At 40.9% G+C, this 23,638-nt stretch overlaps 3 protein-coding genes across 40 annotated transcripts in view; 1 reads left to right on the top strand and 2 right to left on the bottom strand.

The window, feature by feature from the left end:
• LOC100121536 (arrest) overlaps positions 1–7,367 on the top strand; it is a 296,681-nt gene extending 289,314 nt beyond the window's left edge. For 34 of the 38 annotated variants that reach the window (XM_032596765.1, XM_032596764.1, XM_031924661.2 and 31 more), the window contains one exon: positions 1,710–7,367. The gene's annotated coding sequence lies outside the window, so the exon portion shown is untranslated. The remainder of the gene's footprint in view (positions 1–1,709) is intronic. The other 4 variants (XM_032596774.1, XM_032596766.1, XM_031924654.1 and 1 more) reach the window with 1 other exon arrangement.
• A 517-nt stretch (positions 7,368–7,884) lies between these two features.
• Positions 7,885–9,513, bottom strand: LOC100121571 (coiled-coil domain-containing protein 43). The gene is made up of 3 exons (XM_001605131.6): positions 9,156–9,513; positions 8,458–8,855; positions 7,885–8,371 (listed from the first exon to the last, which is right to left on the bottom strand). Exons 1-3 carry the CDS (start codon positions 9,318–9,320, stop codon positions 8,299–8,301), a joined length of 636 nt encoding a protein of 211 aa, XP_001605181.1. The 5' UTR covers positions 9,321–9,513; the 3' UTR covers positions 7,885–8,298.
• Positions 9,514–9,705: 192 nt separating this feature from the next.
• The window catches only part of LOC100121588 (probable serine/threonine-protein kinase dyrk2), a 95,840-nt gene continuing 81,907 nt past the window's right edge, over positions 9,706–23,638 (bottom strand). Inside the window, exons 4-11 of the mRNA XM_008219519.4 lie at positions 16,933–17,077; positions 16,628–16,844; positions 16,242–16,340; positions 15,994–16,152; positions 15,754–15,892; positions 15,364–15,679; positions 15,130–15,259; positions 9,706–14,813 (exon numbers count right to left, since the gene is read on the bottom strand). Of these exons, the coding sequence (XP_008217741.1) occupies positions 14,279–14,813; positions 15,130–15,259; positions 15,364–15,679; positions 15,754–15,892; positions 15,994–16,152; positions 16,242–16,340; positions 16,628–16,844; positions 16,933–17,077 (1,740 nt within the window). The 3' untranslated portion in view covers positions 9,706–14,278. The remainder of the gene's footprint in view (positions 14,814–15,129; positions 15,260–15,363; positions 15,680–15,753; positions 15,893–15,993; positions 16,153–16,241; positions 16,341–16,627; positions 16,845–16,932; positions 17,078–23,638) is intronic.

The raw sequence follows: 23,638 nt of genomic DNA, 5'->3' as shown, positions 1-23,638 counted from the left end.
CCTCCGCTCTTGTCCGGCTTTTTTCTTTCCTCTTTTTTTGTCACTACCGTTGTATTTTCCGGCAGCAATAACTTGATTCGTACACACTAATAAATCCGATTGCCGCAACGATCTAGAAAAATATAGCCCGCGAAGGCTATATCAATGTGTCCACGCTCGCGACGCGGTCCCAGCCGCCTGTCATTGACAGGTGGCTTGTGATCCGAACCGTTTTTTATCTCTCCCATGTCCACTATCGGCCATGACCCAATGCGCGCACGTATGACGATCGATCTATTTCTTGCTCCTCGTCTCGCTCTTGCTTCCTCTCTCGCACCGTGTTTTGTGTTCGGACAATTGAAACATCGCTGATTTCGATTAAATTGCCCGATCTCATTGCGTGCGCGGCGGCGACAAATTCGAAAATCATCAATCATGTTTTCTGTTTGTAAACCTTATTGAAATGCGTCAAAAACTCAACTAATTTTGTAGGCGAGAGGTGCGCTTCTTTTTTCTCTTTGTAGTTAACCACGTGAACTTTTTTTGCAACTCAACGTATTCATATTAACAAGGTATACGATGACGGCAGTTTCTGTAACTATAAAACGCGTTGATTAAACAGATGTGGCTTTAATATATCGCGAAGGCTTTCGTTCTTTTTTATATTTTTCAAGTACAATAACCGTACCTCACCAACAAAAGACTGATTTTTCTTTTTTTCAGTGTGATATCTTTGTAGTCATCTTTTTTTTTGTTAAATCGTTTAACACGTTATTTTTTATATATACTTGTTGACATTACCGTTGGTCTCAAGTCTCCTGTAAAAAAAACGTATGGCATTGAAATAATTGCAAATACCTAGCTGAGCAAACTAATTATTACTGTTTCACGCTTCTTTATATATTGATATTGTCCTGTCGCAAATGATGGTTTGAAGTAGAACATTGATATTATATATTATACATATTACTAGCAATGTGTTACCTTGCGCCGACATGTTGCCTCAAAATGCTTTATTTGTCCAGTTTTTTGGAAGGCTTAGAGTCATTAGAATTTTGAAGATACTTACATATTTCACTAGCTTCCAAAGAACTCATTGTTTTTAACTTGATAATTACACAAAAATATTATCCTTGAATACGTAAGAATATAAATGTCACTAGACTGCATATTTGAAGAAAAAAAAACGCAAAACCGAGGATCCTCGTTAAAAACCGCAAGAGTTGTCCGCTTCTCTATAATTTCTTTCATTTTTCCTGTTTTAATTTTTCATAAGGAATTCAATGGTAACTATATGCGTTTATAAATAATATGGTATAATTATCATTCCGTATGTATGTGTGTTTACACGTGTAATAAGTCGTGTTTAACCTTATCGGAATTCAAGCAGGATCTTATGACTTAATTTTTTACTGAAAAACGAGGATAAAGCAACATGATTGGCTATCAGACCTGTACACAAATGTCGCATTGCCCAAATCTAAAATTGTAAAGTGTTTGTTGTGCTATTTGCTTTAATGTTTGCGTAAGTTGAAATTACATGATTTTTACACAGTTAACGTACAATAACTATTTAAAAAAGCTTTTAAGTATCCTCATTTTTCAAAATCGACGAGTCGTGGACAGACATGTATGTATGACGCTTGCGCGCCAGTTTAACGAGGATCTCCGTATGTATTTTATCCAGTGTGGTGGTGACTAACCTGTCCGTGTGTTTGTTTGTGTGCCAGCAGGTGGCCTGTGACGTTGTGACCGTGTACACTCTCGACCGGAGTCGCCGTGCCATGTCTGTCTCTCAATCGATCGGTCAGTCACGATCCGATCCTTGATCTCTTCACTCTTGGAATCCATAAACATTTCCTATTTCTATCTATTCTGTCTATACTTTCTGCCTTCTATATCATCACACTCTACTACTACTTTTCAACTCTTTCACACCCTGTCCGAGGATATACATATATATACATAAAAATACATGTGTATATATAATCACACGCTACATCCGCATCTCCCACACACCGAGACGACGCTCGATGAGCAAGCGGTATCCCATCGCACGTGCACGTAAGCAAAACTTCGTTCGTTTGTCGCCGTTGTCGACGTTGCCGCTGCCTTCGCCATCGCTGTCGTCGCCTACGTCGCTCGTCGTTGTTGTTGTTACTCGAGAAACATTACACACGCTTCAGACACCAACTAGAAAAGGAGCAGCTAAACAAACTGTGTGTGTGCGCGAGAATTTGCGTTACATAGCTCGACCATGTATACCTCTTACATTCTTTTGTCACCCTTTCCACATCCTCGATATCCTACTCCTATCCACTTCTCAAAACTATATCGGCCTTTGATGCTCTTCATCGCAACGCACTATTCTTGTCCTAGTAAATGCATCGGCTAGAAGTAAAATTCTGCGCAAAAAAATCTGCGATGATTATATAGACATGTATATCAAAGCACATTCAAGTGTATTCAAGGGGGCTGATATCAAGAGAAGAGAGTCGTTGTCGATGATTCTTTCACTTTCAAGACAAGGAGGCGCCAACATAAACAGAGAAAAATACAGATACGCGAGCGTCACACTTTTATATAACTCTGTACATATAATAAATATATATGTATATGTTTGTACGTGCGTATGAATAATGGCGTGAATTTGTCTTGCGAGTGCAGCTATAAATATATAATATACAGGGGTGAATATCACGCGACGGCCGAGTAGACTCTGTGAAGACAATTTGAAGCATTGACTGGTGGCTAAGGTATTTTTTATCAAACGGTATTTTGCCGTCGATAGTGTGGTATTGCTCTTGTGTGTGCGTTATTCACGTATTGCATTCGCCTTTTGAACAGACATCGCACGCGCAGCACACTCTCAACGATCATTGAACCCTCGCCATCCGTAACGCGGTGACCAATATCTTCGAGAAATATGCATCAAGTGAAATACGACAGATTAGCGCAGATATATAGATTAAAAAAAACATTAAAAAAATTATACAAAGACGAAAAAACCAAATATCCGCCGAATGATTTTGGACACGCTCCGATGGTGCGAGGAAACTTTTTTAAAAAGACTTTGTAATAAGATTGTATAAAATAATGTGAAACCTATAAAAGGTATGTAACAAGATTGCGCGCAAGTGTTTATATATATATATATATATATATATATATATATATATATATACACACACACACATATATAAGAGAACAAAATTTGTGATTGGGGACATATGTACAATGCAGTTTTATCGAGCGTGTGACGTTCATTTATTTTCTCTCTAATTTGCATCCCCAAGCGCGGTATTTGCTAATCATGTAACGGTCACGAGAAGAAACGAGGATACAAAAAATATACAATGCAAGCGCATTCCTAATTTGGCTAACCACTATAAACTGCTGCTCTGCTACATCAGCAAAAGGATCATTTTTACAAATTGGCACGACTGTTTCTGCAGTTTTGATCGGTAGTATTTTAATCATGGTTATGCGGATTCCTTCTCTTAGGCAAAGACATTTTATTAATTTTTGCGTTATTTTCACATGCGATGTTAGCAACGTCGTTAGCTAATATATAAAAAATAGAGAGAGAGGAAGATGGAGAGAACCCGAGCAGTCTATAATACAACGGGAAAGTCTCAATTTTCGGGCATTCATTGTAACAGTTAATTTACGACTTTAATGAAATCATCCAATCTTTTTAAAACTTAGTGCTACTGAAGTTTACATTACCTCATTTATAATTTCCTTATTAATAAAATACATTGTGCAGTTCGCTAATTTTTTTTCAACCTAATTTTCTATAAAAGTTTTTTGGCTGTTCTCGATTCGTCGTATCTTAATGTTCAATAGTAAACTAAAACCAAATGACCGCGTATATGTATACGTTTTTTTAAACAAGAGAAAAGTTATAAGTGTGTATACATGTTTATTACGTCACTAAACGTTGATACATTTTTTCTGTACTTAAATTTGGCACTGTTTGCTACTGTGAAACGTACATTCATTTTTCCATGTAAATTATTTAAAGTAATGGCAAATTTTAATTACACTTAATAGTTTTTTGTACTGTACAAAGTGCATATTTCAAGGAGGATACCAAAGACGTGTCTTAATTAATCGATGTACTTATTCCGGAAACAACTACAAAATTTTTATTAAGAAATCTATTACACAAACACTATATCATGTTTAAAATTATTAATACAAGTGAAGAAGAATTAGCCACCATTCTTAGCCTAGTCAGAAATAGCTACTGTATTCACAATTTGTATGCCGTATTATATGTTTATTTCGTCGTCATTATTTCTGAATTAACAGTTGTAACCCTTTCTGTAAGACCATTTACCTTATAACTTCTCTCTCTTAATTGTGATCGCAAATACGCACTTCTTTATCAAACAATTTTTTTGTGACTCACAATTCGCCACTTTGAAATCTTGATTCTTGAAAATCGTGGTGACCAAAAACATTGTTATTATACCGTCGACTGTGCGAGTGTTACTTTACTGTTACTATTGTTATTAGTCAGTATGATTATTATTATAATTATTATTATATTGTTACATTTGCTTTGCTAGGAATTACGAAACTAAAGTTTACTGCGATTCCTCATATTTCTGTATTATACTTTTATTGCCGTCGCTCAGGAAAAATGCTTTCATTTCGACACATATCAATTTTATTTCTTCTTTTCATTGGAAAAAAATGAAAGAATTATTTTATAAATTAGGCCAGTAACGCTTTCTGAGCAGCGAATAAATATTAAGGCGATAAAGTTAAAAATCAGGTGAAAGAGTGAAAACAGTCGCAAATGTTATTACTAGCTAAAAGCAAATTACAAAGTATGTACTTATTATGTCAAATATTCTTGGGTGTACCAAGAAAGTCATAGCTATACGTATAGCAGGATTAAGATTTCGTGATGAAACGTTGAATGCGTCTTTATGTACATTTTACCAAAGTAAAGTACGATAATGTTTAGCGATTTTTCAGTTACACCGTCTTAGCTGTTTGCTTAACTTGATTTATTTATAAATATTTAAAAAAAGGAACAGCGATAGATTGTTGCTTCGCAAAAAATCTTGTGTAAGTGTTACATAAAAGATAAAGAAGCGGAAATTCGAAAAGTTGCATAAAATGCACTTATCGTGACAAATTCCATGTTTATAAAACGACTAATTTATATTTTTGGTTAATATTATGTGATCAAGATTTTTCGGCGATGCTACATTTTTTCGTACTTACCGTATGTACGATCTCCATCATAGTTTATATAAAATTTTGTTATTTCAGTCACTTATTGTTGCAACTATTAAAATGATTCCTTTTTTTTTTGTTCTGTGACTAGCTTACACACGTTAATTACACCTATTGTTAGTCTCCTTAACTATTAGTTTGTACTTCAGTCACAATTACTTAAAATTAGTTGTGTGAAATCTGGTCTCACCGTAGTCGTCGTTATTATGCTGAAATTGTCCATATTTTTATTTCTTTCATACTTAATCAAATGCTTAATTTTATTTGTTTTTTTTTTCTTATTTTATTTCGACGCTTCGGTGCTATCACGACACGTTGTGACTTGTCGAAATACACTATAGTCAATTAGGCTTTTAAATTTAAGGTAAAAACATTTAAACTTTTGATGATAGAGACATGAAATAGACATTGCTTTATGTTTAATTATTTTATCTTAGAAGTAGCCTAAAAATAGAACAATTGACTAAAAAATATTTCTTGACAAGTTGCACGGCTCGTCTATATGTGTAATGACCGATTAATGGTACTTTAGTAAGATAAATGCAACTTTTCGATATTTAAAGTTATGTAAACTGCAGCCTGTAAATTGATTCCCCGGCCACGATAACGTGTACATACACGCGTGTATATGTCTATTATCTGTGTATGCAAAATTCACAGCGAATTTTTTCTTTAAACAGAAAAGAAATAACGTGACTTTGCGATAGCTATTTTTGTAAAATAACACTTACATGAACGATATGCCCGTGTCATATCCTGCGCTATGTCTTTGGGCACTATATTTGTACGTATACGTGTGTCTACATTATTATAAAAGCACGAAAGAATAATTGCTTTTTTCGTTGCGTTTAATCGTCAGCCGGGAAATAATTGTTCTCTTTTTCTTTATTTTTTTTTTTTTTGTTCTAAGAACGATAAACGACTTGACATGTCAATAACAATATATATTTTTTTGTTTAACATGTACAAAAAAAAAGAATTCTGTTATATTTGTGATTATTCCTCCCTCGCTGTTCCTTTCCTATTATCGAAGCTTTCTTTGTACTAAGTACTCATTTGTGATTGGGTGCAATGTCGACTCAAATATTTTTTACACCAATTAAAAGCATCTTTCACATCTAATATATGAATAATCACGAATTTTTTGACGAGGGGATATCACCTTAACAGTAATTTCTTTTTACACGAAACACGTTTTCATGTGTGTTGGTACAAAGAAGAACTATAAATATACGCGATTGCAAATTATTACAGAATATTGTTAAATTACGATGAATGCTGGCCGAGTTGTCTAAATGCATTAGAGAGCATAAGTAAATAGCGGAACAGAATACAATAATCAGAAATAAAGAGTTTGGCGATACGCTTCCCTCGCGCGATCGAAGACGCATTTTTTAAGAGAACTAACGATGATTCATTATCGAAGCTTCAATTTCAAAGCTCATCAAAGCTGCGTTTTTGCATATCGAGTCGATACTTGTGTAATTATAGTTGAAAAAAAATTTATGATGGGGAAACGCCTTGTCAAACTAAATGGAAGCGGCACAGTTCCACGATTTCCTTTTCGTTTCAACGTTTGATAGAAAAATTACAGTGAGCTACAATTAACTGATATACGAAAGAAAGTCGCGAATATAACTTAATTTAAAACTTACAACATTACAAATATATGGAGGTTTAAGTCTTGTAAAGTATGAAACATGTTATGGAGTATAAGCCAATGATCAAATCTCAATAAAATCGAATTTTTCTAAAACTCGATAGTTGATTAAGTAACCGTTTACAGAGGACATTGGCATAGGCAAAATGATAAATAAAAAAGTATCAAATTAGAGCATGGTTTATTCGCGAACTTTTTTCAAAAAATCATCACAGTGAGTTGGTTCTAGTAAAGATTGCTAGCATATATTGTAAACTTTATCACGACTAGGAGTTATGGTGTCTAAATAGTAACAATTTTAGATTTTATACATATAAATATGAAGTGTGCAAGTTTAGAATTGTGTGATTTAAAAAAAAAGGAAGGTATGACTGAATGCATTGCGCTGTAGTTAGTTTGGCAAGTTAATAAATCGTATTCGACAAGTTAATGAATCGTATAATCGTATAATAAAACGTATTTTGGAAGTAAATGGTTGTGTTTCTAGCTTATTACAAAGTTTCCCTGATTCACCTTTTTCATCATAAATGATGTACTAAACAATATACGTATCTATATTTTCAAAATTCCAGTAATCTGCATTGTCCACCGATGGTAGTACATTTTGCACGTTAAAATTCGATTCTTCTGAATAATTCATTTGTTCATGTAAATAAGTGTGTAAGATGCTTGTATAAAAAGATACAAAAGCGGATGTATTTTTATAATTGGAAAAAAGTTCATTTTAGTTATGTCAGTACATAAAAATGAACAAAAATATCAGTTTTCTCATACAATGAGCAACCTTCTTCACAATCAAATCAGGCAAAATGTTATACATGCAATGTATCTATATTTTTGAAATCGCAGAAATCTGCGTTATCAACCGATGATATCGCATTTGCATGCAGAAGAATAAACGTGATATCTATTTCCTCAATCTCGAGACATTGTTTGTAAATAATCTTCAAGTATAGGATCATAAATTTAAAATTAATCAATGCAGTATATACAATCATCTTTTAAATAATTTATTTGACGATTTCGCATTAAATACATGGCCTACGCATTGATAAAAAGAAAAAACTTACTTGTGCGAAGCACAAGTCAAAATATGACAAGAACAGGTAGCCAAATAAAATTGGGATGAATACAGAATTCAAGCTACAACGGAGTATATAACTCCATCGTGAAATCCCAATTTTAATGAACAGAAGTAAAGTTGTAAATTGCATTGGCATCGAGACATGATATTTCATCACGGAGATCAGGTTCCACTTATATACTGCTGACGAGATTAGATTAGACAGAAATGCATGACTTTACTATGCAAAGTGGTTTGAATCAGTTTGTGAAGAGAAATGCAGTGACACTTCTTGAAGAGGGTTTCTGAGGTAAATGTTTCTTTTGTGCTGTATTCGATGCTACCTTCGTCTTTCTCCTTTTTGAGTTTTGCGCTTCTCCTTCTTCTCTTCCTTCAGTAGTTTCTGCTTTTCCCTGATAAGTAAAATGTATTCCAAGTTGAAGTTCAGCAAATCGAGTCAGTTAACTAATCTGTTAAACATAAAAACAGCTCTACTCACCGATCCTCTTTGTCTTTTTCCTTTTTCTTTGCGCTCTCCTGCTTTGCCCTCTCTCGTCGCTCCCTTTCAGCGTGAATGATAGTAGCCACATTGGTATTCTTCTCCAAACCAGAGTCACAGCCACCTCCGTCGCCACCTTCCTCGTCCTCCTCATCCTTACTCTCTTCGTTGTCGGACATCTGACTGTACTGTGCTAATATGGCTTCTTTGATTCTCTTCTCCTCCTCGGTGTGATTACTTTTGTGCGAAGTAGTTGGGAGGCTCTGTGATTCCAGCATGCGGACCAACCGCACGTCGACATCCTCTTTTGGTGTATTGTCAACCGGTGCCTCGTCGACCTGGCCCCACTTGACCCAGGCCTCGAGAATCTCTGTTACATGCTTTTCAATGTTATCTTCCTGAAATTCAATTCATCGTGTGACAATCCTGCGTTCCATTGAAAACATTTGCGCAATCTAAGGAAATCACATTCATCCGAGACTGATGTGATCATGGCCGATCGCTTCGTCCGCGAGAGAATCTATCGGAAGATGTTGAATGAGAAAGTGAGACACGAGGGTCGCGACGACTTTTCCGCGCAAGTATTGCCACGAAAGATGAAAAATGACGATAAGGGAGAGAAAAATGAACGACTGCGGAGCGAGAGATGAAGCGCGCGGTGTATACATTCTAACCTCACAATCCTAACGGTCCCTCACCGTTATGCCGGCGAGAATGCCCTCGAGCGCCTCGGTCTTCTCGGCCTCGGTCTCATCGCCCTCGAGGATGCCCTTGATGTAGCTGCCGAAGACGCTCTCGTCGGTCTTTAATTCCTGGAGCTTGCTGCTCAGCCAGGAATCGAAGTTCGCCGTGGCGACCGCCATTGTCGCCCGCACGCACCGCGATGGATTTGCTGCTGCTGTGCTGCGCTGCCTGTGGACAGTGACGTCGGTGACCGGTGTCCGTGTCCACGGCCCGCACGCTCTATACTAAGTTCTAAGTACTTACTGTATGCTGCCACCGCTGCCAGCTGCAGCTGACGGCAGTGACTGCTCGTGTGAGAGCCGACGACTTTATCGTACGAGTTAGCTGCAGAGGCATGATCGCGCGCAACTCTGCCGCAGAAGAGGCAATTTTGAACGCGATAAATATAGATTTTTTCAACTGACGCTAGCTTGCAGATAAGAGCAGCTCTTGAAGTGCGACTTAGACTTATATTTAGTTACGATCTAGAGGAAAGGTTTTTCGCTAAGCAACTGTATACGCGCATTTTCTCAATATGTATAATATTTATTATTATATGTACACACAAGATTCGCTCGAGGCCGATCAATCTTGGTTTTACATTAATAATGAAAGACAAACGCAGCAAGGTAGAAACAAACGGACAAATGATACAAAAGGTGATGATGCTTTAGTTGGGATTTAATATTAATTATATAATTTTCACATGTCGTTATTCTTGTAAATCGCTTATATACTTGAATTATTTACTTGCGCACACTTTTTATTTTGTTCTCTTGTTCATCCCCTAAGTATATTTTACTTATAATGCACGAATTGCATTCATGCATACTCCTTTCGTTCGTGTCAAGTCGCCTCTCGCATCGCATCTCGCGGGGTTTTTCCCCACCTCTCTCACTCGACGAGTACTTACTACATGTAATTATATATGCGATCATTAGGCTCGATTAACATTATGCGCAACGGTTCTCTAAGTTACAAACCATTAATCTATTTCGAGGCTGTTCTCATACTATTATAATGTCAGGCAGATATCGTCGACTCCGCGCTCGCGCGAAATCGGCTTTTTTCATCGAGGGGATTAATTATAGCTATATTTGTGGTTGTGGTTGTTGTTGTGTTTGTTTTATACGAATCACAAAATGCACTTTCATAATGATTTGCTCGCACAAACGCACTCTCATACGCTTATTCTACTTATATAGATGTTCCACGAGTCTTTGCTCGTCGATTTCGTCATTATTATATCGAGAGTTCGTGATACATACGTTAGCAATTGTATATTTAATGTACACATTGTATAATTAGTACATAGAGCTCACTTGGAAAAAATCTTGCCATCCGCTAAAACGTCTTCGTGACCTCCTCGCGACCAACGATGCCTTACTGGATCATTAATCTATGTATGCATAAAGCGCACGTTACTTTCAAAGCTTGAAATCAATGTTTGCCGTGTGTCTGTCTGTGAGGATTATTGTACACATATAAGAATCTAAAAAACACACTCTGCTGAAAAAACATGCCTTGATTGTCCTATAGGGCTACTTGTAGAATTTTCAATCTAAACACGACTTTTTACGAAATTAGAAACTCAGCACTTTGTTCGTAGAGAGAAAAAAACGAATCTAATGGTCGTACTCTACATGTATAGCATTGACAGTTTTTAAGATGTGGATAATTAAGAGGCGTCGGCAACAAACTGGAGCTTCCTCGGTTCGGCGCAAACTAAACAATTTTGATTGTACTCGAAATGCATTAAATCAATTTTCAGCCAAGAGCAATAGATTAGAACAATTGTTATATTTATTCGTCAAAAAATTTCGTTCAGGTCATTAATATTGTTTTGTCCTTATTAACAATTTGATTACGCTTAATTTATAAAAAATTTCCAGCTTCTTGTCACAAAGAGATATACACTGATGAACAATATTTATGCCTTGCGATATCAATTATTATTACATAGCGAATTGCACAAATGTAAAAAATGCCCTCTTACTGAGCAGCTTATAATCGCGCTAAGTCCTTTAACAAATAAAGACAAAGAGAACGTGTTTTCTATACAACTTTTATTCGCATTTATCACTATTCTATTGCTTCCGTATATCTTTTGGATTCATGCAATTGTACAATAAACATTAATAATTTTCAAATTTATAAATCTTTTGAACAAGCGATGCTAATTTCTTATTTGATATTGCACTCACTTCTATGAACAATTGAGGTCTTTTATCAGTAAGCACGACGAAACATTTTAATTTGATAAAGCACATGTACAAAACTTGGTCAACTTCGGTTAAATTATTCTTTCTCACATTATTTCCAACAAGCTTGAGGAGGCTTTTAAAATCGGAAACAAATTTACATTATTCACTCGAAGCATAATTTTCACACGAATATTTCCTGTGGAATTTCAAATTGGTATACATGAAAACAGCAAAAAATAATATCCGATAAATTACGAAAAACTTACTTTATACTATAATACATTCTTGATTTTCTTTTAATTACGTACAATGTACAGCTACTCATTAGTATTTGAAAAACAGAATCACTCACATTATTTCGTTTTACAGTCGATTAATTGATACATTTGACTACTATCGCTCGTAAAAATGTGATTTCCCATGCAAACAGCAAACTACAATGCACGTTTGATTGGTACATGTCATTGGTTTGGTTGCCATCTCGCAGGATATCGCAGCGGCAGTGAAAAAATAATGTTTTAATGGTAGGCTTCACAGAGTATTGTTGAATCATTACAGCGTGAAACGATGCAATAGGTTAATTTAAATCTTTCTTCTAAATTCACCGAAAAGATTGACTCGTCTTTTATACTTTTGTCATGATAAAATGATGAGCAAATGAATTTTTCTACATCTTTATTCATTAAAATGGGGTTGACAAATGATAATTTTTTATATGTAACATCTTTCAGTCTTGTCACACGTGGTCTGCATAGGAGTGTGTTACTGTTTTTTCCTCTACATTTTGATATTGGCAATTATTTACACATCAATGTTCGAAAAAGAGAGAGCCTCCATGCTGTAAACGCATAAATACACATGTATTTTTATTTTTTGTTATATGGAAGTTATTTAGGATTTTCCCTTCGTTGTCAACTTTGTTTCCTTAAACGCGAGCACAGCATTTACGATACACAAACATCCAATGGATTATTGCCAAGCTTCTCAAGTCTTTGGCTCAAGAAACAATTAAAATCATGAAAATTTGTAGTTTAGACGAGTTAAATAAGTCTATGCTTTTAATTTGGACAAGTATTTAAAATTTTACATTTGCGTTAACGTTTTGCGTACAATATTTTCGTATCAAAAAATCTCGATACATATTTTAAAATGCATGCAGCGCAAGCGTTGAGACGGGTTACATTAGCGATAAAAGTATATACACGCAAACAACATTTCTTGTATTTTTTTTTGCTTTTTTTTTTAATTTTTTTGTTTGTTTTTCATACGAGACAAAGAGGAAGGAGGCGATAGTAAGTCTAAAATTATGTCTAACGTTACAATTGAAAATAAAAAGACTGTAATCATAATTATATTGGAGCGTAAAGCTTCTGCGAGCTACTAAAAATCTATAAATTGTGACATGATGCGCAACAAGCTTTGACGCGTGTACCCTGGATCGATTACACATTGTACAATCGAGCTTACTTGTGCTAATCGTTATATTTATTCGATATAGCATCATCGATCTCTAGTCAATGTCATTTGAAACATGAAGTCTAATTATTACAGTCGTAGTGCTGGCAGTAGCCATGCTCAAAAGCATAACAAAATAATATTTATATATGTATATATATGTAATTATACATACTCATAATTATAATAATAATAATCAATAATCATAGTAATATCTAAAAGTAATATTAATGAAACTATCATTAATTAGACGACACTATATTCTCAATTATCAGAGATCCAAGTAAGACAGTGGTAGTTTAATATCACAATAAGACTACTCAGGCCTCGTGAAAAACGGGGTCACGCCGATTAAGAAGGATAATCTGCGTAATCTTTTTTTACGACGTATATTGGTTTTCGAAGCCATCGAAGAAAAGACTGATGCTTTTATTATTTTCACTATAAACGCGTTAACCCTCTGTTTTCTTCTTTCGTTTTCGTTCTGGTTTATCGATTCTCTTATCGCTCGCTTTCTTCGTCAACCGAGCGATATTACACATGTCGTGTCGATCCCTTTCGTCAAGCTAGTGTTTTCGAATATGTCGATCGATCACAATAACTTACATTTATAAAATTACACAACAAACTTGGCTATAAGTTGTGAAAACGAAAGACAATTTTCATTTTACGATTATCGTAACACTCCAGTCAAAGTCAATTAGTCTAGCTACGAGTTTTACAATTTTATGTTATATATCGACCATTATTTTTCGTTGGGTCATGGCTATAAATGTTTCGATTAGACGATATCTTCAAGCCAGCCATTTCTTGCTAATGTCCTCCCTTGCTAGGAATCTCATTATGTTTTTCCTCTCTCACGCTCATTTGTTTCCCTTGAACGCGACTATGCTTTGAGTATTATATCACGTGTGTTTTCTCTCAATTTGGCCGATTCAAAAATTATTGTCGGTACAAAGTCATACAGAAGAATTCATATTTTTCGTGCCGTTTTACATATTATTTTACTTTGTTTTCTCCGCGATGATAAAAAGTGTTTCTTTTTTTGTTGTTGCAGTGGTTAACGATATAACCTCGCGCGTTATATTTCGTTTTAAAAAGTGTTCATTACGGTTACTCTTGTAAGCCTTGTTTACTTTTTTATAACATTACAAATCAGAATACGTAAAGTTTATTGGCCCTTTAGAACAGTCTTCTGAAACACGCCCGCAATTCCGGCTCCCACCCAGATTCCGCGCCATTTGCGCGTTCTTCTCTTTGAAAGAAACCGAAAACAAAACGCAACGATACAAACACACTGGGATCTCGAAACAAGTATTGCCCGACGATTTCCCCAGCTCTCACGAAGACCAATAGAGCGCGGTAGCTCCCCGGAAAGAAAAAGCGTATAACACGACGACGACGCGCGTTATTTAGAAATGGCTAGCTCGCACCCGGCTTCAAGACAAGATGTGCGGTAGAAACGTGCCCGAATCGTCGAGGCTGGGGTCGAGACTGGTGACGATGTCGCCGGTGGAGGCATGCCTCGAGCTGGCAGGCTGAGTACCGGCGGTGAGGGCGTGGCTGCTTGCGCTGCCGTTGAGCTTGCTCTTGACGACGAGGCCTGAGCCGTCCGGTGCGTCTATCGCCGTGATCTTTGAGACGCACTTGCGGCCCCGGTACAATCGGTACAGGGCGTACTGCTGCTGTGGATCCTCCATGGTTTCGGCGCGTCGACGCGCGGCTGCCGTTGAGGTGACACTCTGCACGACGCCGACGCTTGCAGAGACGCTCGTGGCACCGCAGGATACCGCTGTCTGGCCATGAACTGGCTGGCTGGACTCGGTGACACCGCCGCTGCTGGTCAGAGCTGTACTGCCTGTAATCGAGGAGGCCATCGTCGACGAGGAGGATGACAGGTGCGACGAGGACGAGGAGGTCAACCACTCGTGGCGCATCGCCTCTTCGGGGGTCATTCGCTTCTTCGAGTCCCATCTGAAATTGAAAGCGTCTTATTAGTTTCTCTATTTTATTCTGGTGATATCGATTGCCTGTAGAAGAAGTGCAATCAATCGACAGACGGTACTTCGTTATCCGCTAAGTACTGTGCAACGCTTGTTTACCAATCGTTCTAACGAGGCTAATTATCGTAATTGAATTTGCTCTATTGCATCGACAGAAGGCGAACCAACAAGCAGATACCAATCACGTCGTTAATCTACTATTCACTCGATCTCACGAATGATCTACGTTGTGAAGTATATATAGTGTGTGTGCGTGTATGTGTGTGTGTATTTGTAGAAATACTTACTCGAGGCACCGACTGACGAAATCGACGAAAAGTGGGTCCCGACACCTCAGTGCTATCATGACGTTCTTGCTTCCAGGCCTTCTCTTTTTGCCCTTACTGTTGGTCACGCAACGAGGGATTCCCTTAGAATCTGCAACAACGAGTTCGCACGTTAATCATCCCTCCGAGATTTTCCTCGGCGAAAAATCAGTGAAACAAAAGCATCGAGAATCAATGTATGGACAAGGGGCATACCGAAGAAGAGCCTGCGACGGGATGCGTGATTGATGAGCTGGTCTGGGGGCCTGCCGAGCACTTCCATGATGCAGGCGAGTTGTTCGACCTCGTTCTCGCCAGGGAAGAGCGGGTAGCCGGTGTAGAGCTCCGCGAGGATGCAACCGAGGGACCACATGTCGATGGGCGTGCCGTAGGGCAGCCCGAGGATGACCTCGGGGCTGCGATAGAACCTCGACTGGATGTACGTGTAGACGCGCTGGTGGCTGTAGCATGACGAGCCAAAGTCTATCACCTTGATCGAGCTGCTGCCGCGCTGCTTCAGCAATACATTTTCCTGCGAGGGTTGAAAATTGATGATTTATGCGTACACATATGCATATGCAAAAGTGCGGAGCAGGGTATACTTACGGGTTTCAGATCGCAGTGAATGATGTTCTCTCGATGGAGCAGCCTGAGACAATTGACCAGCGAGTTGGCGAACCTTCGGATGAGACTTAAACTAAAGCCTTGGTAATTGTTTTTCTTTATGAGCTCGTACAAGTTCAAGCTGCAACGAACACACGACGATAGAGACGCGCATTAGTAATCTCGTTTGACTGATTAGGAGTATGTAAATCAAGGAAAAACGTCGACGGCACGCGGCCTTACCTCATCAGCTCGAAACTAATGCACAGGTGATTCCTGAAGTAGAAGTACTCCAGCATGTGTATCACATTGTGGGACGAGTTGGCCTGCAGGTCCTTTTTCCTGAGATGATCCAAAATCTTGACTTCGATGAGGGCCTGATGATGGAATCTCTTCTTGTTCCTGTTATTCGAATAAGGCGGTAGGATTAGCGAATAGGTCGAGAAAAAAAGAAGTATAAATCCTTACAGATCGACGTTTACGATACCGACCTTATGATCTTGATAGCGATGTGCTGACCGGTCTTGTGATCTAACGCCCTGATCACTTGACCGAAGCTGCCTTTTCCGATAACCTCCAGGATTTCATATCTAGATGGAGAACAGATTCGGATTAGACAATTTTCTATGACGAATGAAAACGCGGCATAAAAAGCTTGCGCAATAACGGAGAATTATCTTTACTGCCGCGGCGCACACTGACGTTACTTCATGGAAATAATGATTTAAAGTGACTCAAAGATTGCATGAACAATGTACTTCGAAGCGTTGCATCACCTCGTGGCAACTGATTCTAATCGCCGTCGTCTCTTTCCCAAATGCCGAACTTCTATATATCTGCTCGAGATTCAAAGTAAACAAAACGTAAAAGCCCTCACCTGTAGGAGATATGATCGTGGAGGACCTTGTTGTAGCTACCATTATCATCGTCGTAGCCTCCGTTCTGGGAGGCGCCTTCCTCCCCGTGAATTTTACATGCGGACAGTCCTAGGTACCAGATCTCCGAGTACTTTTCGATCTCGGCTCGCTCGAATTCCGTGAGCTTCGAGCCGTAGTACTTGGTCGCCTGTTCCGGAGTCATTGGTAATCGTAGACCTGCGAGGAAATGGTCATTTTTAGATGATCCATAACGTAACATCGGCGAAACCAGGTCAGTCCGCACTCATATTATCCCCTATCTTACCATATCCGTCGGTGTGCGAGTTGGTGTTGAACGGGTCGTGTATCGGCAGGTGGATGTTGTTCGCATTCGTGTTGTTGGCGTTATTGTTGTCGGATCTATCCACCCGCGACGATGTTTTCGAGTTCCCGAGGGAAGGCAACAGTACCTGGAGCAGAAAAAGCAACGACCCCGTTAGTCAAATCGATCCATCGCACACATATAAGTATATTATTATAACGTAAGAAGAAGCGTATAGAGAGAGAGAGAGAGAGAGAGAGAGAGAGAGAGAGAGAGAGAGAGAGAGAGGAGAGCAATTACGTAACGCCAAACAAACCGCAAGCTCGTAGGTGTGCATCTCACCGCAGACGTAAATATTTAAAACTCAGCAGCAGCAGCAGCAGCGGCGGCTCAAGTTCGCGTAAGTATTATATAGCTATATAGAGTGTCGTTCGCGGAAGGCTCGTCTATACGCACGTCTCGGCAGCTTCGCGGAAAGGACGATTCGCTTTCCCTTCGCGTGTCCCCTCGGCATTACGAATTCAAAGCTTCGCGCGCACACACACGAGCTTTTTTCCCTACTGGATTATTTATCGAGCGCCCGCGCGCGCGGCTCCGTTTGAAAAAGTCATACACGGGCATTGCTTCGAATCAATGATGCAGTGGGCTCTCGCATAAGTAATATAGCGTCACAAGACGTTATACCTTGGTGTAGGATTCCGTGTCGCTTTTTAATTCGCGTGATGACGAGGAGCGGAGCTTTTTATTTTATCAAGCTCTTAAGCGTTCCTCGCGATTACACGGAGCTTCTAGGTATACGTGCTGAGGTCGTTTCTCGTTTTTACATTATGCGCGCAGTGCCGTTTATACGAATTTAACCGCCCGTTTCGAATGGATTTCTCGCAGAGGACGTTGACCCGGCTAGACGTTCAGAATGTAAGCTCAGGGCTATAAAGCCGGGATTATAGGTAAAAAGTTTACACACGACTACTTTGTTAATCGAAATTAGGTGTCTGCGATTATATCGCCGCAGGCCTGTGTAAAACAGTGTAACAGTGCCGTTGACCCCGTGAAAAATAACTCGCGCATGTGTGTTTATACACCCAGTGTAAATAAATCTGCGCGCGGAGGAAGATTCTAAAAAAAGGAACGAACGAGTGGCAAACCGTGTATAGGTCGCGCGCTAGGTAAAAGTCCATTTTTCTTCGTTTCCTCTGCTCTAGCGGAGGAAGCTGCCCCGTAACCTCGACCCGGTTTCCCTACTGCTGCAGCTCGTGTACAAGATAAAGAGGTGTGGTATGTGTAGCCTGTTTCTTTTTTTGTTTGTTTATAACACCGTTGAGTCGATGCGTGGGTGGAGGAGAGAATCGAGTGTCGCATCCTCGCTCTCGTGCGATATCCATCTCTTCGTGGCGTGTATATGGCATATACTTTTATTATACGCGCGTTTTTCTCTTATTCTCATCGACGAGCAATAAGCGATAATTAGAGCGGGGAAGGGTTACGTATGTACATTAATCCGACGAATGGCTCGAGGGTCAGGCATGAAATGTGCAGCATCGGATGAGTATGTATGTATCTACATCGGTGCAGGGCACGTAGGAATGCGCACGGCTCTACGCGCGCATTCCCGCACGTAAGTGGCGAATTCCGAATTTCTTATGGCAGCGCGCGGCGACCTGATTATCATAGAATCGATCGGCACACGCAGGGCAGACAATGGCGCTGCCCGTAATTATGGATCATGATAACTCAATTTCGCCTCTCGGAGTATGACTAATGCAGTCGTATAATTACACACAGCTTTGCTTACGTAAACAGATAGTGCACCGCGTGTTTTCTTGGATTAAAAAGCCAAAAGCTACGAACAAAACATCGCATAAGCCTGTGTGCACGTGTCAGAGTGCAGGCTCGGATGGCAGGTAGTATTTTCATTCGCAGTTCACAATATACAGGCAGCAACGGCGAGGATGCAATTATATACGCGGCGCACTCTCCGGTGTCCTTGCGCATGTGCTCGAGAGAGCGCGGCCTAACAAGTACACACGCAAACACACAGCTGCTCTCTCTCTCTCTCTCTCTCTCTCTCTCTCCCGCAAGAAAGGATCGTCGAATAACGTCAGAGTGCCATTGTGTTGTAGCGCCGATTGCGCACTCGGCCGCCGAATCCATTGCACTGTTTACGATGTATATCTGCGCGGCCGTAAGAATATTTCGAGAGAGCGTGTGTGCGTGTGGCCTGGAAATGTGCTGGGAGTGGACTTGTGTGCATCTCTCCTATCCCCGATATTTTACATCTGTTATAGCGCGTACTTTCGGGAATTTCGCTCCAGGCGTGTGCTGTATGCAGCGATGCCCACAGTCGCGTAGGCAGCAGCGCGATACACATATATAGAGCATTCCGTTCTCTCTCTCTCTCTCACTCTCTGTATACATATGATCGATCCCAATGTGCAATATCCAGTTATGCGGTTCGCCTTGTGACATCTCCGGCCGTATAGCTGGATCGCCTTTCTAATGCACCGCTGCTAGCCGTGGGCGTCCTCTCCTTGGAAGTGCGAAAACGTCCGTGTGTGTGCAGTGCAAGTGAGTGTGTATGCGTATATATAGGTATATAGGGAGTCGACGATTTCGCGCCGCGTCACTTTTCAGGTATGAGGATGCGGGAGATCGAACGGGACGTGCACTTAGAGAAGGAGGAGGATAAGGTCAATCGGAGAGTCCATTAAGAGAGCCTTTCCGTATCTCGCGCGCAGGTATGCGTGGGTCGTCGCCGAGAGAGATGATGGCTTATATATACAACCACCGATAACTTTTTTTATCTTTCTCGTAGACAAAAGATCCGATTGCGTTTATATACAGAACAATGAAAAAGGAATAACACACATCACACAGAGAGCAACAGAGACGCGGGAAGAATTTAGAGAGTTTTCCCCGATACATTATCGTCGGCGTAGCTGCACACGGTCATTGTTGCCTAGCTCGCGCTTAAAAATCGCCGAGCATCTCGGGGGCAGGGAAAATTTAATTGCCGCGTTTGCGGTAATGAAAAGGATCTTTCTCTCCCAAGAGATCAGAGAGACAAAGAATCTCCCGGCGATTTCTTCGAACGAGCGACAAGCCCGAGACATTCCTCGCGCTCTTTCTCTCCCGCACCGCGTATAACTCTCCTGATCTCTCACTCCTTTCTATAATCGTTACTCCTCTCCCTCGAACAGCCGAGGAGGAGGAGGAAGAAGAATCGAGTGCGTGTAGTATGCTAAGTGCGAATGCCTCGCGGAGAAAGAGATTAGAGCCTAGAATGGCGCATCAGCTGAACTCGCAGCGGCGGCCGTTTAAGGAAAAGACGAGATTTCAATTCATGCAGCCGGTGCTGACGCGCGGGTTTTCAATTCGAGCGTTTTTTCTCGTTCTCTCGACAGCCTCGTCAATTCCGAGTCGTATGCTCGCTAGAAATCGTGATGGAAAAAAGGACAAGGCGCAAAGAGAGAGAAAGAGGCTGATGATTAGTTTCAATTGCGCCTCATCGACGCAAACGAATCAGACAATGTCGACGTCGTCGTCGTCGTGTATTATATATGTGAGAGATGAGGATGACGGAGTCTCGCGTGTGCGCCACGCGCGAATTGCCCAACGAGTGATAATGACCTTTCGCTGTTTATAAGCGCGTCTAAGTGTGTGTGCACTAGATGAGCAGCCGCTCCCACGCCGAGACCTGCATTTTCAAAAAGCTCGCCAGGGATATAGCTGAGACAATTACAGTCGATCTCGTGCCAAGAGCTTTGTTTCACACGTCCTTTTTTTTTATTTTCGCGGATGTGTACACTTATTCAACACGTGGTTCTGTTCGTGATGCGATTCTCGATCGATATGTAATCTCGCGCGTGTGTATGCAGGAAGCAGCGACGGGGAGCTGAAAAATAAATAAAGAACTGCGGGCTCTGCGCAGCGGCAGAGGTGACAGTGTAAATACTGCCCGGGGGATTTCGAAAGATACTCTCGTGACTTAAATTCAATTTGCAGCCGACTACGTTATCGCCGCCGCGTAGATATACATCTGTGACCCAGTTTATTTTTTATTCCGAAGAGTACTTAGCCACTCTGATGGAGAAGACGAATCGAGCTGGTTATCGAGAGAGCTGCCAAAAATAGCAAAAGACGAGGCTTATGCAGAAGAATTGCCACGAGAGATGGCTTCATTACGATTTCTCTCTCCCCCTCAACGCGTTGAAGCGAGAATATAACGGACGTGTTTAAAGTTCGTGACTTCGTTTACGCCGACACCATGATGTACGCCTCTGCTACACAGGAGTCAAAGACTCGGCGGCGGCGGCGGCGGCCGCGATGGCTAATTGAATGTTAAACAAACCGTGACCGGTGATCTACGGGATGCAGAAGTACACGTTTCGCAGATATGTGTGTGTATACGGGCGACGGCTCTCCCTGCACTTCGGTTTGCGTTCCAGGCACGTTTGCGAATTCGCCGAAAGACGAGGAGTGTGTACATTTTAATTTTTATCCTTTAGTAGTAGCCTTTGGAAAAAGCAACAAACGCTCAAGACTGTAATATAAGCGGCGCGTCGAAAGAGGGAAAATTCGTAATTGCCATTTCCCTTGACATTGCACGCGTTGTCCGACTTTTCCGCTCTTTCTTTCTCTCGAGCGAGCGAGCGGCGAGCTATAAATGACGCAGAACCGGAGTAGCTCGCGCTCGCGCGCAAGAAAGCCACGCGGGGGAAAAAACTCGCGTGTATATACCTGCTTCGCGAGAATAATATAATTTCGCCTGAAATGGCAGAAGGAGAGCGCACATTCTACCGCTTCGCGAATTCGCGGAAAAACCGATATCCTACTTTGTTTCATTGCTCTCTCCCTCCCTCTCTCGCTCGAGCTGTTCCCATTATTCATACGGCATTGCGTACACAAACGCATACACACGTGCGTTCTACTCCGTTCTCCTAAAACTGTATTAAAATGAAAAAAATGCTCTCCGAACAGTAGTGTGTCGAAACGGTCACGCGCCGCCTTCCGATTAGAAACAATACAATGGGCGACCCTCTCTCCCTCGGATTAATGTTCATCATTTTTTCCCTCTCGTTCACCTTCGCTCTTCTCTCGTTCCCTCATATATTGCAATACAAAGCTCGCGTATATTACACACTATAGCAGTGCGGCGCACTCGGAGACGTATAAACGTCAGTTACAAAAGCCATAGCGCGCGGCAGTTGTTGCCCAACGAGCGCATTGAAATCGGGCTCCCGATATCTAACTGCTGCGACGCTCGCCTATACAATGCACATAAGCGCGCGAAACGATTTCCGAACGGTTCCTAACAAAGCTGCACGTGCATCTGTGCAGACGGTAGAGAGAGAGAGAGAGCGGGTTATTACCCCCCGCGCACTTGTTTCCAGCCGCCGATCGGACCTTGACATCTCCCGACTGCAGCGTCGCGTTTTCTCTCCGCTATATGTATCTCGTAAATTGCATAGGATCGGTATACGGGATCTCTCGAAAACGAAAGTGCAGCGCTCGCGTGGCGGCGCGTTTAATATAATATATAACGCGTATACACTCACGCGAGCGAGCAGGCGCGATTTACGCGAAAGCCCGCGCCCGTGCATTCCTTTACATAATGTATCATTAAAAGCCGCCGCGAGTGTAATCTCATCTACGGCCGGCACGCGCCTTGGAAATGTGTGCTGCTGCTGCGCCATAACCGGATATACACGCCGCGGATCGATGGCCCGTGTGTGTACATAGAACGAAAGTTGGACGCAGTAGACGCAACTGGTATACACATGTGCACGCTGGGAAACACGTGTATATAGTGTGCAGGAAGAGGTATAGAGGCTACAATGCATCGATACGTATATGTATAATCGAAATTACGCGATGTGCGCACGCATAACATAACGCGTGAAAAGCGAGTGTTTGGGAAGAGAGCCGATGCGCGCGTGCACAACAAGCGTGTTGAAAGTATTATATACGTGTAGCCGCACGACACACAGTGTGTGGATATACCAATATGGAAATGCATTGTTTGGACGAGCGAGAGCTGCGACGGAAGTCACGTGCGCCGCTGGCCGGAAGCGATGCCGATGCAAACGGACGTCGCGACGGAGAACTGCTGTGCGTATGCGTCGCTAAAAACGAGAGAAATAAAGTATACGCGAGAGAGAGAAAGAGAGTTTTACGATTATCCGCTGCTGCTGCTTTGTTATGGCTTGACGAAAAGGCTGTTGTGTTTTTTTTGCTCTTCTCTTTGATTAATTTTTTTTACTCCGATCTACAGCGTAGCGAACGTATATCGATCTTTTTTTCTGTAAAAACACGCTTGCACAATAATCTCTATATTCCCGCAGCGCCGAGTTTTTTCTCGATTATTATTAGTATTCTTACCACAGCGCGAGAGCGAAGGTCTCGACGATCTTTTTTGAACAGTCGATAACACGCGTGCGCGAGATTGATTCACGATACAAAAACTCGCGCGCCTGCGATTGCAGCATCTATATAGTATCCGGATCGAAAAACCAATATATATATATATATATATATATATATATATATATATATATATATATATATATACACGCACACACACACACACACATACACTGCGTTTACGGCAAGAAATTCGAGTTCACATGCTCGTATATACTCCTCCAAGTGCCATCCCGCAGCAGCGGCAGCAGCAGTCGAGGCCGCAAAAATCCATCACGGCCGTAAAGTC

The sequence above is a fragment of the Nasonia vitripennis genome, chromosome 2, assembly GCF_009193385.2.
Source record: "Nasonia vitripennis strain AsymCx chromosome 2, Nvit_psr_1.1, whole genome shotgun sequence".
Classification (NCBI taxonomy): domain Eukaryota; kingdom Metazoa; phylum Arthropoda; class Insecta; order Hymenoptera; family Pteromalidae; genus Nasonia; species Nasonia vitripennis.
This window is presented reverse-complemented; position numbering and strand designations above follow the sequence as displayed.